Source organism: Hemisphaericaspora subhashii (assembly GCF_019202705.1).
Source record: "Hemisphaericaspora subhashii strain CBS 10753 chromosome Unknown scaffold71, whole genome shotgun sequence".
Classification (NCBI taxonomy): domain Eukaryota; kingdom Fungi; phylum Ascomycota; class Pichiomycetes; order Serinales; family Debaryomycetaceae; genus Hemisphaericaspora; species Hemisphaericaspora subhashii.
This window is the reverse complement of record NW_026057271.1, coordinates 23175-36451: the sequence shown is the minus strand read 5'-3', so window position 1 is coordinate 36451 and position 13277 is coordinate 23175. Positions and strand designations below refer to the sequence as shown.

The window sequence follows — 13277 nt, the reverse complement described above, 5'->3', positions numbered from 1 at the left end:
GTAATCTAATCAGAATTCCCATTAGGAATAAAAAGCAATTATTCTTTTTTAACTCACTAGGTGCTTCTCTATCAAGATAACTTCTCAAGAGTGAGTCCAACGCAATTATTTAGAAAAGACGACTCTTCAGGGATGATGCATAGAGTATAATATATATTATATACAAAATAGAGCGGTTCATATGGCTGATGAATATATTGGACATCAACACAAATGAATAGGATTCACAATGTTTCTACTATGCGCCTAGTGAACCCAAGACATGAAATGAAATTGAATTGAGTAGATTCGACGGGGTACAGAAACAGTAATGCTAGAATAGTTCATAGATACAATAGAATTATTATCAATATTATTGTAATTAAAGTGTAATATTCTTTTACTTTTAATGCAAAACCTGTAAGTACATGTATGTCTGGATGAGTGATTTGCATATTGAATGAGAGTTTACAGTTTTCAAAGGATACACTTACCATAATACTAGATCCTGACAGATATAGATGACAGCTACGGGTGTAGACAAACTACTCAATATTCTAAAATGAATTAAACTAAATAAACAATATACAAAACACAACCTAATATTTCTTCTTACTAATAGTTTCAAATTTATCCGAAATTCTATATTTAATACCAACAACTTTGGTACCAGTACTATCATAAACTTGTTGTTTCTTTAAGAAATCCAACTGAGCCAATCTTGGCCAATCAACAAATTGATAACCATCTTTAATCATATATAATAATCCTCTAACCCCAAATAACAAACATCCAGTAATAATCACTAAATTTCTAATATCAAATATAGATCCACTTGGATAAACCACAACTGCCAATAATGCCAAGAATGATGTTCCTACTAAATATGGTAATAATTGAATATAAGCTGGACGTCTATCAATAAAAGGAGATTCAACTCCTTCTTGAAATGGTCTATATTTGCCCAAAAATAAATCATAAGAATCTTGTCTACTACCATCCCGGAAATTATTTTTAAAATAACGAGTAATTGAATTTGATAAATCACTTAAATTCCCCCTATAGGTTCTTTTCCCCAATCTTGTAAAATCAGTCTTTAAAGCACCCGTGCCTGAATAAGCACAAGATACCGCATCAGCATTATCAGCCCAAAAATTCTGGAAAAATAAATTAAATTTCGGATCTTGTTTTTCAAATGGTTGATGTAATAATTCTTTTGTAATATATCCAGTTTTAATGAATTGGTTTTGTAATACCCACCGACCAATTGTTGATTGAACAACATTGGTTCTATCTAAACAATCCATACAATTTGTTCTTATGATTTTTGATTGGGTGGAAATGATTTTATGTTGTGTTAAATCATAACAAAAATAATTATCACTGGTATACCCTAATTGAATTAATCGATCTAATAATAAATTAATTCGATCATATCTCATTCCTTTACATTCATGATGGAAATCAAAATAAATATAATTTACATGAGATTTTAATGATTCAGGCAAATTATCAACAGCAGTTTCATAAGCTTGCTTAACGGGTAATTCATACCCCTTTTGATTAACTAAATTGACTAAATAATTATCACCATATAATTGAACTTGTTCATTAAAATGTGCTGCAGTTGTATCTAATGAAGATTGAGTAGATACTGCTAAATGAGGTTTATATTGTAAATTATTAATTTCACTCCAATAAACAGGCACAGATCCTCTAGTCTGTAAGAGTGAATAAATGTGCCCCTCATTACTAGTGAAGAATTGTTCAGTTTCATTGAAATTAGCAACATTACCTTCATCATCAATTCCTCTTCTAAAATACCTGGTACCGGCTCTTTTAGTGGCACGACGAGTTAATAAAGCGAAATCTAATGTTTGATTTAATCCCCCACCAAAAATAGCAGAATGAGATTTAAAATATCCATATATCAATGGAGTTATAAATGAATTCAATTCTCCATTTATCATGATTGATTCACATAAATATTTATTCCACCAAAATCTATCATCAATCTTTAAATCAGCCACTGTGAATTGACGTTGTAATGAATTGGTTAAATCATATTTATGATCAACTGAGAAATACAACGTTGCATTATTTAAATGTTGTTCTAATAATTTCAAATATGCCAATTCTTCAATATCATTAGTTGTTGAATGACTTCCCAATGGTAATATTTTATGAGATAATACTTGAGCAATTTCATGACCCATAATATCCCCAGTAATTTCATGTTTATCAGCTATAATGACATATGTATGGAATTTTAATTTAATTACTCCAATAAGACAAGATATAATTCTACCATAATCATTTATAACTGAATCATATGGGGAACCAATTGATTCTGATATTGTTAATGATCCATCTGATTGAATTAAGAGATATTGTCTTGTTAAGTCATTATAAAAGACATGACCACCTCTTTGAGTGGTTGCATGTTGTAATACCATCTTTTACAGTTTTATACCTTTACTTCTATTCAATGAGTAAACGAAGAAGATGTTGCTGATTAAAGTGCTGTTGTTAATTTATTTTTTTTATTTTGAATCTTGATTAAAAAATCAACAACAATTTCACACGCAGTTTAATAATTAATTAACGACGGAACAATACAAAACTGTCGCGACAATTTTTTTTACGTCAGATGGATTTATACTGCTGATATAACAAAGAACTAGAAGAAATATCAAAGAATAAGAGCTACATGTAACTCAACTCAAATTATCCACTCTAATTAGCTATGTAATATCTATATGCTTCTAGTGGAAAATCTTTTCTTGTAAATAATATAGCTCTACTACCATACTTCTCTTTCCGGAACAATCGAATGGCGACATCAAATGGACCCTCGAGTCATTGAATCTTTCTCGAGAAACTAAGTGCTGTGGGAGTCCGCATGTAAAGTAGTATAATTTCCAACCGTTGTGTAACAAATCTTTTTCAGTTATTATACTACAATGTAAACTTATGTGTATATATTCATAATATCAGTGGTGGTGGTGTGCATATAAAATCACTCCATGAAATGTTCCAACTGGGAGATTTTCTATTGTAGAAAATTAAAAAATCTTTTTACAACCAATTTGATCTTTCGATATCAACTCACTTAGACAAATACATTAGAAGTATATACACCTTATCCCATTCCAATAGATATCTACCACTTAGAACACCTTTAACATTAAATGATAATATATTTGTATTAGTTATCAATGTCTGCAAGTACTTATCAATATTTTCAAACATTAGGAATACCACCAACTTCATCATTAGATGAAGTTAAAAAAGCTTATAAGAAACTATCATTAAAATATCATCCTGATAAAACATCCAATAAAGAACATCATGAAATGTTCATTAAGATAAAAGAAGCATATGAAGCTCTCAAAGATAATCCATTCTACAACAACAACACTAGACTGAGACAACAACAACCAGAAGAATCAAGTTATATGTTTACATCTGGTGGACCTGGCCCTGGGAATGGATATAGAAGACCAGGCGGGTTTTCATATTATCAATATTATCAGAGACAGAATGATGAAGAAGCGGCAGCACAAGCTGAACGATTAAGACAGGAGATGTTTGAGAGGCTAAGAGCCGAAGAAGAATTACGTAAAAGAAAGGAAGCCGAAGAGCTACGCAAGAGAAAGGAAGCTGAACGATTAAGAAAAGAGATGCAAGAGAGAATGAAGGCCGCAGAAGAACTACGGAAACAGGAAGCCGAACGATTAAGAAAGGAGATGTCTGAAAGAACAAGAGTTGAAGAAGAACTACGGAAAAAGGAACAAGCAAGACGAGTACAAGAAAAAACAAAGGCTGCACTTGATGAATTACTTAGACATCAAGAGAAACTTGCTGAAATGGAACAGAAACGAAAAGAGCACTTACAAGAAGAGCATGAATATTTTCAAGCGAAATCCCAAGCTAGGAGAGGGGTTGAGAAGGAAGAAGAAGTTAGAAATAGACAATATAATAATGAAGATATGGCCGATCGACAATATCGTGAAACTAAAGAACGTAATGCTAGGGAAAGAGAGAATGCTAGACAAAGTTTTTTCAGTTATACTGATTATTATGATTCGTCAAGTCATCATGGAGGAAGTTCAAATGATCCAATTGTGGTTGAAGATGATGATAGTTCAGTAGTTGTTGAATCCGATGAACTGGAAGAGGAAGAAGAAGAAGACGACGAGGAAGAAGACGATGAACAAGATGAGTTTACTTTTAATAGTGAAGCACATTCAGCACCTGTTGATACTTCTCAATTCGATGCTTCATTTGAGGCAGGTCAAGAAGAAGATAAGTATAAAGACAGAAGTAGTCCATTAGCTAGTAGTACCACCGAATACTACCAGGATCCCGATCTAATGTCGAAACTTAATGAAATCCTAGAATCAGAATTAAATGCTCCTCCAAAACCAAAAGCTAAATCTAAATCAACAGCGTCGTATACGGGATGGAGAAAGAATGGATCGTCTTCTCCGAAAAGGCAACAACCTGCAGCGACAGCAGCACCAGAATCCACGCCTGCATCTAACATACCTGGACAGGCAAGAACAAGCTATGTTAGAAGTCACCTAGGAACACCAAATAAGCGATATAAACCTTCCAACATCTTCAAAATGGATGATTTGGGTAAAAATCTAAACCCTGATCTCGAAAATGTGGATTTTTCAGACATGTATGAAAGTCTCCCCCATTCTCAAAAACGTCCACAACAAAAAGAAAACACCACTCCTCCTAATTCCCCCATGAAAAGTTCCAAAAGGCGAATATTCGAATATACCAATGGCAAATCAAAAGCTGAAACATTATCCACACCCACCAATAAAAACCCCATCCGTGGCCACCCGGTCAAGAATGAACCCAAATCAAGAATCCCCCGTCTATCAATGTCAGACCTTCATGCATCCCCAAGTATACAATTCTCCCCACCAACGCCACCAAATCCGAACCTAAACCCCTCCATAACCCGCGCAGGGTGGAAATCATACACAGACCTCATCCAATCCTACCAAAAGCAATTCTTGGAATATAAACAACTCATTATCGAATATCAACAAGAAAGAACATTGAAGGATTTACATTATTTCGAGGTTATAAATGGTCTGTCGGAGAATATGAATGTTTATTTATGTTGTTTGGCGAGGGATGAGGAGGTGAATAATCAATATATGACGACATTGAGGGAGTTTGTCGGGACGATGGGGGTATATAATCAGAATTGTGATTGGATTAGGATTGTGAAACAGGATGATGAATCTTGGGTGTAGATATTGGAATTTATGTTTATATTATTTATATAGGATTAGATAGAAACGAATTTAATGGATATATGGCTATTTATTATGGTTTGGGATTAGAGAGGAACGAATTTAATGGATATGGCTATTTATTGTTGTTTGGGAGCAGGATGGTTGTTTATAATTGTGAAACGAGATGATTTATATGGAAGTTTATTAGGTTTCGAAAACTAATCCAACCTGGTTTGGGTTGTTTCCACATTCTAACTTTGATTGATTCTTCAAGAATTATATTTCAAGGCAACGGGGAGATTGCTGTGTTTCTGCCATTAGTCTTTCCTCTTTGATTGAACTCTCGAACTTGAAATTCTCCACAAATGATCTATCACCATCAATGGTTATCAAAAATATTTATCACACTAATTGAAAATTTAAGCTCTTCCCAAAATGACTTCTCAAATCCCCAAATGATATACCTGCACATTCAAACCCACGATAAATACTTCCCACATCGAAACGAACATCAGATTCTGAATCCAAAATCTTCATTCTAAAGCAAGTGAATTCCTTCTTTCCTTATTGAAATCCTATCCAATTCATCTCTCAAAACCTTTCCAAAACGATCTACCACTATCATTGAAATCCCAATCAATTCCTCCCAAATAACAATCTCAAATCCCATTAAATTCCTCCCAAATAACACCCCAAATCCCATTAGTCTTTTTCAAAATGATTCACCACTTGTAATGAAATTATTCCCAAATGACTCACCACCATAATTGAAATCCCATGAAATTCCTTCCGATTCAATACTACTATTTTAATGAACATCAAATTCTCAATCTCACTAATTCCAAGCTTAGATCAAGTAGGGCCTTCTTCCGTAAATCAGATTAAAATATCCACAAAGAAAGTAACCATTGGTCAGGTGGCTAAATTTCAGCATGAACAATTTGCACTAATCCTTGAAATCCAGTCAAAACCATCTCCAAATTGTATCAACATGAATTTCTTATCTTTTTATTGGACCCCTCATTAAATTTTATTGATTTATCTCAACATACTTGAATTTCCATTATATTCTTCTCAAATGATTCATCATCAACATTGAAAACCAACTAAATAATTCTTAACAAATTCTATCACTACCTTGAAATGAACATCAAATTCTGAATTCCAGTCTTCATCCTAATTCCCAACTTAGATCAAGTAAGACCTTCATTCTTAGATCAGATATTAAAAAAATACACACCAAGAAATAACCATTGGTCAGGTGGCTATATCCAGTATGAACTATTATAACACCAATCCTTGAAATCCAGTCAATACCTTCTCCAAATTATCTGATATCGCCATGCTATTTTTGATTCTGTTGAAGGTTGGTTTTCATTTTTGTGGTTTTTGTTATATTAATTAATAACGATTTAAAATATGACAAGTAATTAATGAGATATGCTGGAGGTTTTTGCATGATGAGGAAAGCACGAAGAATATCTTGAATGAGATAATAATAATAGTATGTTTGGTTGATAAAGAAGTTATGTTGGAAGAATGCTTGTTTTGTTTCTGTGATCTTCATTTCTGTGGATTAATCGCCATAAATAATTCCGGATTTCCCAAGTAACAACTTCACGGCAAGTGTATTCCTTTAAAGCATTTTCAAAACATATGATAGATATTGATTTGGATTAATGAGATGATTTTAATCAACTGATGATAATGAATATATTATTATTTCCTTGGTGGTGGATTTCTTTGTGGTTAATTAGTAGAGAGGAAAAGAATGAAGTTATTTTTTTTTTTGCAATCTCTCTTAATGAATATGTTGCAAATTTTGTATTGATCTGGAGAACACAAACAAAATAATAAGTTCTAGAACTACAAAATAGACCAAAAACTCGTACTATCAATTCGTCTAATCAATATATGATAATAATTAAAAGCATGGAATAGTTAAATGTAAATAAAAGAAATTCAGGAAGTACACAGAAGAAAATGAAATGAAAGGGCTTACAGGTAGAAGAGAGTAGGATACATGTAGTTTCAAATACTTTCTGTTATAACAAACATGATTTAATTTAGGATATTAGGGATAAGCTTTTTAATCAATCAAATCAAATCAAACAAGAAGAAGATTTGTTGTGTAAATATATTACTTTGTTTGACTATTAACTTCTAACTAACTATTGTTAAATAGATTGGTTAACCCATATTTACTATACTACCTTGGTGGATATACAATATTAATTTTTTCTTGTTTTCATAAATTTCAAACTCTCGTGTCTAGAAATTATTTTTTCAATTCAATATTTTATTCAACGTGTTTTCTTTCTTTACTCAATAAATATAATTACCAACTATCCAACTCATTCCTTTTATACAATCCATATTTAGAGACACATTAACAGAAAGGAATAACCAACAATGAACAAGAATCGTCAACTCCTTTTATTCATAGGAGTCTTATTCCATTTTTATTATTTATGGTCAATCTTTGATATTTATTTTGTCCTGCCTTTAGTTCATGGTATGGACCATCATATATCCACCACAACACCACCAGCAAAAAGATTATTCCTTATAGTAGGAGATGGTCTTCGAGCCGATAAGACTTTTGCTAAATTAACTCATCCAACCAATGGAGAATCCAAATATTTAGCCCCTTATTTACGTTCCCTTGTTGAAAATAATGCAACTTGGGGTATTTCCAACACCAGAATGCCTACAGAATCAAGACCAGGTCATGTGGCTATGATAGCTGGGTTTTATGAGGATGTTTCTGCTGTGACCAAGGGGTGGAAAGAGAATCCCGTTGATTTTGATTCATTCTTCAATCAATCTAAACATACTTATTCATTTGGATCTCCTGATATTTTACCCATGTTTGCCTATGGTGATGGGGTTGTACCTGGTAGGATTGATGTATGTATGTATGGACATGAATTTGAGGATTATACTCAAAGTTCAATCGAATTAGATCTGTTTGTGTTTAAACATTTTGATGAATTGTTAGCTAATCTGACTTGGAATAATACTTTACATCAAGAATTAACTCAAGAAGGTAATGTATTTTTCTTACATTTATTAGGACCAGATACTGCTGGTCATGCATATCGTCCTTACTCGGCGGAATATTATGATAATATAGAATATATTGATCAAAAATTACAAGAATTAATCCCAAGAATAAATGAATTCTTTGGTGATGATAAAACCGCATTCGTATTCACCGCCGATCATGGTATGTCCGATTTTGGATCTCATGGAGATGGACACCCAGATAATACCAGAACTCCATTAATTGCCTGGGGTGCTGGAATCAATAAACCAAAACCTTTAGCCGAATTACCGACTGCACAAAGACAAGAACAAATCACAAAACAAACCCCTGCCAATTCCGGCTTTGAAGATGATTATTTCAATACTTGGGATCTCGATCATTTATCTCGTCAAGATGTAAATCAAGCAGATATAGCTTCCCTAATGGCATATCTCATCGGAGCAAACTACCCAGCAAACTCAGTCGGTGAATTGCCTTTAAGTTATCTCGATGCTGACCAATCGACAAAACTCGCAGCATTATATGCTAATGCATTGGCAATTGTCGAACAATATCATGTTAAGGAACAAGAAGTTTATGAATCACAATTTAAATTCAAACCATATGAACCATTTGAACATAAAGCCATAAAACAATATCGTGAAGAAATAGAATCGTTGATAAATGATTTACGCACGATTCTGGATTTGGATGAACAAGTGAAGGCACATATTGAACATAAGGCAATTTCATTGACGGAGGAATTGATGAAACGGGCTTTGGATGGTTTGAATTATTTACAGACTTATAATTGGTNACGCACGATTCTGGATTTAGATGAACAAGTGAAGGCAGATATTGAACATAAGGCAATTGCATTGACTGAAGAATTGATGAAACGGGCTTTGGATGGTTTGAATTATTTACAGACTTATAATTGGTTATTACTTCGTTCGATTGTTACATTGGGATTCTTTGGTTGGATTGTTTATTCATTTATTATTTTTTTGAAATTGTTTATATTGACCCCGGGGGATTTAGAGAAATATAAACCAAAAACGATTTCTATCCCCTTGGTGGGGGGTTTCGGTGGGGTGGGGTTGGTGATTAATTATATTTTATTTTATCAACGGTCTCCATTTAATTATTATATGTATGCTATTTTCCCGTTGTTTTTTTGGTATAATATCTTTAATGAAACTGAATATTTACTGAATGGAATTGATCATTTCTTACATGGGGTCTCGGGGATGACGAAATTTTTGATTGTGATTTCATTTGTGGGGATGTATGAAGGTATAGCATATGGATTCTTTGAACGATTTGTGTTTTCAATTATATTATTCTTGGTCGGATTATATCCTTTATTAGTTTCCAAAACCGCCCAAATCCCCACCGGGATAAAAATCACCTGGATAATAAGTTGTCTTCTCATGTGTATTTTCACCAACCTGGATCCCGTCAAAACCGAATCCTTATCCCAAATCAACATCGGCACCACTCTCGCATTCATCATCAGTATAATATCCGCCCACCATATCTTCACCCGTCGCCATAACATCACCCCAAAACAAAAGCAACTCATCATTTATCAAATCTCAACGATCCCAATCATCCTGTATGCCACCAACACCTCCATCATCTCCCTCCAAGCCCGGACCGGACTCCCCCTCCATTCCCAACTCCTAGGATGGACAACCTTCATCATCTCCCTAGTCGTCCTCCCAACCCTCCATGCCATGAATCCATCCAAAGATTATCAACTCCGACTCCTAATTATATTCCTCGCATTCATACCCACATTCATCATCCTCACCATCTCGTTCGAATTGTTGTTTTATGTCGGGTTTTCATTAGTGTTATTACAATGGCTTGTGATTGAAACATCACTCAAGGTATCACATTTGGATATCATCACGTCACGGAAATTAACCGGAACATTACCCCCCGGGTATTGGTTACAAGTGATTAGAATTACTATTATTGGGTTTTTCTTCCTCCAGTTGGCATTCTTCGGCACCGGGAATATTGCTAGTATTTCCTCATTCTCGTTGGATTCGGTATATAGACTCATACCCATCTTTGACCCGTTCTCGATGGGGGCATTATTGATGATAAAATTGATTATACCCTATGTGTTGTTGAGTACTTGTTTGGGAATCATGAATCATCAATTGGAAATTAGGAAGTTTACTATAAGTACGTTGATTATATCCACTAGTGATTTTCTTAGTTTGAATTTCTTCTTTTTGGTCAAGACGGAAGGAAGTTGGTTGGATATTGGCGTAAGTATTTCGAATTATTGTTTGGCGATTTTGAGTTCGTTGTTTATGTTGATTTTGGAATTGGTTAGTTCGGTGATTTTGAAAGGGGTGGAGTATTCGGATGAGGAGCAGGTGGAGAAGGAGGATGGTGATGGGGATAGAGTTAAAGTAGAATAGACTCATACGTATTTGTTTAGTGTTTAGTTTTGTTTTATGTATAATAGATTTGTATTGCTGTGATGTTCTTCTTCATACAAGATCACCTCTATATTCAACGGTTTATATCTGCATTTGGTAGCCCTACATTTCTTGACCAAAACGCAACCACAAAAAAATTCCTGAGATTTCAATATTCAATTGATCCCTACAACACTCCCAACCAAACCAACACCAAAATAGATATAGTAAGGTTCCAGAAATGTTAGTCCCTCCAGATAGCTTCGGTTTAGTGGAACCAGGAATCTATCGATGTTCCAAACTAGAAACTGACAATTTCCCCTTTTTACAAACCCTAAAATTAAAATCCATAATTATATTAGATGCTGAAAAACCTCCTCGTAGTTTACAGACTTTTTTAGATGATAATAATAATAAAATTGAGTTATTCAATCTTGGTCTGATGAATATTTCCAATCATCATCGACATGCATCGACTAGTGGCTCGACACCAACCACACATAGGAATAAGACGGATGGAGAAGAGTTGGGGGAAGGGGGAGAGATGGAGGTGGGGGATGTTATGTTGGTTGAACAAGGGATGACTGGTTCTCCGGTCTTGAAAGCGAAGACTTCTGGGAAGATGTTGGATGTTATAAGTTTGAATAAACGAGATAAGGCTGATCAATGGATGGTGATTGAGAAGAATATAATTGCAAAAGCGATTGAATTGATATTGAATAAGAATAAACATCCAGCATTAGTGGTTGATTCTACTTCTACATTAGTAGGGATATTGAGAAAGATTCAAAAATGGAATTTTAATTCTATATTGAATGAATATAGGATTTATTCCGGGATAAGTTCTGGATCTAATAAATCAAATAATTATAATGCTGAAACTTTTTTAGAATTGATACAAATTGAATTAATCCCTTATGAAATTGACCAACTCAATAATATGAAACAGAAACATCAAGAATCAATCGACCCCCATCATCTTCTCCAGCCCTCAAACACCCGACGCGATTCCAATCACAACCATAACCATCATCATCATCATCACCATCAACATCGCTCCTCCCCTTTCTTGAAATCCCCACCTGATCAGAGTAATAACGACGACGAATTTCTCGACCATCAAAGCAATATCAGCGACATGGACGACCTCGATGACGACCTCCTATCCGCCTCCCCCCAAATCCCCGCCAATCTCCTCAAATTGGTCGAACAGCGAAGTAGCAGAGATAAATCAGGCACCCTGCTTGATCTGGATAATGAAATGATGATGTCGATAACTCCAGGAACGTCGCCGCAGTTGAATCGATCGAGTAGAAATAATAGTTTTAGTAATAATTATAATGAACAATATTTGCGGGGGCTGGTTGATAGTAGGAGGAGGTCATATGATTGGAAAGCCAGTGGAGGGGGGAGTGGAGGGGGGAAGAGTAATAAGTTCAGACCGGTGCTGGGGTTTTCTCCAATGCAACAACCCGGAAGATCATCATATGAAGGTAGTAGTGGATCATTCGGGGGACCAATTATGAGAAGAAGGGATAGTAAAGATAGATTAGAATTTGGTGTAGGTGGAGGGGGAGGGGATGAAATTAGAAAACAATTTGATTATAAATATTATAAAAACCTAAATAAGAATCCAATTATGTTTGAGAATGTAAGTGTTATGAAATTAAGAATTCCTATAGAAGGGAAATTACCTGATTGGTTTATTAAAGGAAGAAATTATTGGGAAAAGAATTATAGGTTATTAAATCAATAGAGAATGTATGTATATGTTTATATATTTATCTTGTCTTATCGCCTACCCCAGGAAGGTTGATTTGTAGATTGGTTTGAATTATTTGATGGAGGAGGATTTGGTTGAACTGGTGGCAGTTGAGAAGGTGAATTTCTCAACATTCTTTCTCGTAATCTATTTCCAGTCACGGAATAACTATTAGTTCTAATTGGTTGTGGATGGGCAGTGTCACTTTTGGGAGCATAAGTAGCGGATGCTGCTGGAGTAGGTTGTTGTCTTGATTTATTGTACATATCTTGTAATTTACTTTGCGATCGATAACCGGGTGTGTTAGTCGTTGTAGTATTAGAAGCTGGACGTTCTTGTTGGTGATGTTGCTGTTGTTGCTGCTGTTGTTGTTGCTGTCTGGAGGAATAACTATTATTGAAAGTATTACTATGACGTACCGGTTGAAATTGATCTGATGAATATCCATTGGCCTGATGTTGTTGTTGATATTGATTCAGTTGTTGTTGTATTTTATGAGTAGGGATGTTCTTAACCCCCAACCAATCAGGATAAGGTAACCCTTTTGAATCATAGTATTTAACAAATGCATTATGAATTAATGTTGAATCTTCAGTATTACCATCTTTATCAACATATGAATTACTAGTTAATGATAGATTAGATAATTTACTACTATAATTCTCTTTAATCTTGGAGAAGAATCCAGTTGAATTGTTACCACCGTTGTGATGCTGCATTGTCGTTATTCTAGTTCTCTTTTAGTATTGTATAAGGAATTAATAGTTATATTTATAGATAAGTGGTTAGTTGGTTGGTTATCG

The 13277-nt window shown here is 34.4% G+C and overlaps 5 protein-coding genes across 5 annotated transcripts; 3 read left to right on the top strand and 2 right to left on the bottom strand. All coding sequences in view use genetic code 12, as the record gives it.

The window, feature by feature from the left end:
- Nucleotides 1–578: 578 nt before the first annotated feature.
- SAC1 (phosphatidylinositol-3-phosphatase) lies at nt 579–2435 on the bottom strand (the record flags this gene model as incomplete). The annotated part of the gene is made up of 1 exon (XM_049406143.1): nt 579–2435. One exon carries the CDS (start codon nt 2433–2435, stop codon nt 579–581), a length of 1857 nt encoding a protein of 618 aa, XP_049264304.1.
- Nucleotides 2436–3197: 762 nt separating this feature from the next.
- On the top strand, nt 3198–5261 carry J8A68_002395 (J domain-containing protein; the record flags this gene model as incomplete). The annotated part of the gene is made up of 1 exon (XM_049406140.1): nt 3198–5261. The coding sequence occupies one exon, from the start codon at nt 3198–3200 to the stop codon at nt 5259–5261; it is 2064 nt and encodes a 687-aa protein (XP_049264303.1).
- A 2394-nt stretch (nt 5262–7655) lies between these two features.
- Nucleotides 7656–10712, top strand: MCD4 (mannose-ethanolamine phosphotransferase; the record flags this gene model as incomplete). The annotated part of the gene is made up of 4 exons (XM_049406139.1): nt 7656–7668; nt 7753–9559; nt 9849–9889; nt 10129–10712. 4 exons carry the CDS (start codon nt 7656–7658, stop codon nt 10710–10712), a joined length of 2445 nt encoding a protein of 814 aa, XP_049264302.1.
- Nucleotides 10713–10953: 241 nt separating this feature from the next.
- Nucleotides 10954–12468, top strand: J8A68_002393 (uncharacterized protein; the record flags this gene model as incomplete). The annotated part of the gene is made up of 1 exon (XM_049406138.1): nt 10954–12468. The coding sequence occupies one exon, from the start codon at nt 10954–10956 to the stop codon at nt 12466–12468; it is 1515 nt and encodes a 504-aa protein (XP_049264301.1).
- A 35-nt stretch (nt 12469–12503) lies between these two features.
- MSO1 (Mso1p) lies at nt 12504–13193 on the bottom strand (the record flags this gene model as incomplete). The annotated part of the gene is made up of 1 exon (XM_049406137.1): nt 12504–13193. The coding sequence occupies one exon, from the start codon at nt 13191–13193 to the stop codon at nt 12504–12506; it is 690 nt and encodes a 229-aa protein (XP_049264300.1).
- Nucleotides 13194–13277: the final 84 nt, after the last annotated feature.